The 1,489-nt window shown below is 42.8% G+C and overlaps 1 protein-coding gene across 1 annotated transcript; it reads left to right on the top strand.

The window, feature by feature from the left end:
• Window positions 1-878: 878 nt before the first annotated feature.
• T265_12198 (hypothetical protein) lies at window positions 879-1,082 on the top strand (the record flags this gene model as incomplete). The annotated part of the gene is made up of 1 exon (XM_009179324.1): window positions 879-1,082. The coding sequence occupies one exon, from the start codon at window positions 879-881 to the stop codon at window positions 1,080-1,082; it is 204 nt and encodes a 67-aa protein (XP_009177588.1).
• Between the last annotated feature and the right edge of the window lie 407 nt (window positions 1,083-1,489).

Here is a 1,489-nt window from a genome sequence, read left to right as displayed (position 1 = left end):
GGGCTTCCAGGGTACGGCAACTACTGCAAATGAACAGTCTTAGAATGCGGGCTGTTGAGGTCGTAAGAACTATCATGTTCAAGCTAACAAAAGCACTAGACGTGACCAGTGCTGTCAAGAATGTGCGCTGCATCAAACCAAGAACAAAACAGATCCAAGTATTTCTTCGTTGCATTGCTGTTCTACGCTTTCAGCTAGCCTGAATAAGTGTCTTTGCAGCCGACCATTTCATTGCGACTTATGTAACGTATCAAATCATCTGGTTTCGAAGACTGCGTAGGCTTTTACCTCAGCGGAACATCACTTGGGCTACTTTCTACCAGATACTGTTTTTGTCCTCAAATGGCGTCCCTCAAAGATAACGAGTTCGATTCGACGAGGAACAAATTTTCAGCGCTTATTTGCAGTTATGCTAGAAAACATGTAACTTGATGGCTCAACCTGGAATCCGCACAACCATTTGAAAATCATGTCTATTCAAAACGCCGAGCTGGCCTGTTGTTACTAGACTGAAAAGAATGGTATGTTTCAAATGTTAGAGTCATCTTCCGGTTCGCGCGCATGATAAATTTTATATGCATTTGACTCGTGCCACTTCTCGGGATGTTAAGGAATAATGAAAAAAGATTGGCATTATTTTCAGGGTTGAGTATAATTGGGCAAGGTAAGTTCCCAGTTTCCGAAGTTACAGATCAAAAACGATTTCACAAAAACAACATGGACGGGCAGATTTTTCAGCCATTGCTGCTTCGGCAAAGTATCACAAACCGTAGGTGAAAAAATTTTCACCTCCTGCAACGGACCACTCTTCTGTAAATACACAGGTACCATGTGTGTCTTGCTTCGTTTCTGACTTTAGGAAGAAACTCCAGCTTAAAATGGTTCCGTTGCTCAGAGTAATTCTCGGGGATATGGCTCATTCAGAGGTTTCGCAAACGAGAGGAGCAGCTCTTAAGTTCATGACGGTTGAAATAAGTGATAGGGAAGCCAAAGATGTGAACAAAGAGGTTGTCTTTGGAAAGCCAAGTGAACGAGACTCAACCTCAGACCCAAATGCAGGCCTAAATTGCGTCAACATATGAGGGTTGTCATGATTCTGGAATCGTCCGTGAGCGGGACGGTGGCTTTCTGCTATGGTACCGAAGTTTTTTTAGGTGGCTGGTCTGATCATCAACAAATATATTCTCACGTCAAGTATAAAATATGGGCAAGAATCTGCTGTGTCGATATGAGCCAGCAAACGGATGCTGGAACTTTTAGCCTGAACATGAAAATGCCTCTTGACATCGGAAGTACTCAGGTACTCAGTAGCATCTCGCCCTCAGCGAAGCCATTCTTTCCATACTGTAAGTAATAACATTATTCCTAAACAGAAAGAGTATAGACTTTAAGGCGTCCGGTGACTCGTGAAACAATTTACCAAGTTTACTAGACAAGAGTTGGTAGAACAGGTAAGGTAGAAAACAGACTCCAGGAGATTCAACGTAAG

This window comes from Opisthorchis viverrini (assembly GCF_000715545.1).
Source record: "Opisthorchis viverrini unplaced genomic scaffold opera_v5_1864, whole genome shotgun sequence".
NCBI lineage: Eukaryota > Metazoa > Platyhelminthes > Trematoda > Opisthorchiida > Opisthorchiidae > Opisthorchis > Opisthorchis viverrini.
The sequence above is the reverse complement of the archived record's forward strand: the minus strand, read 5'-3'. Positions and strand labels throughout refer to the sequence as shown.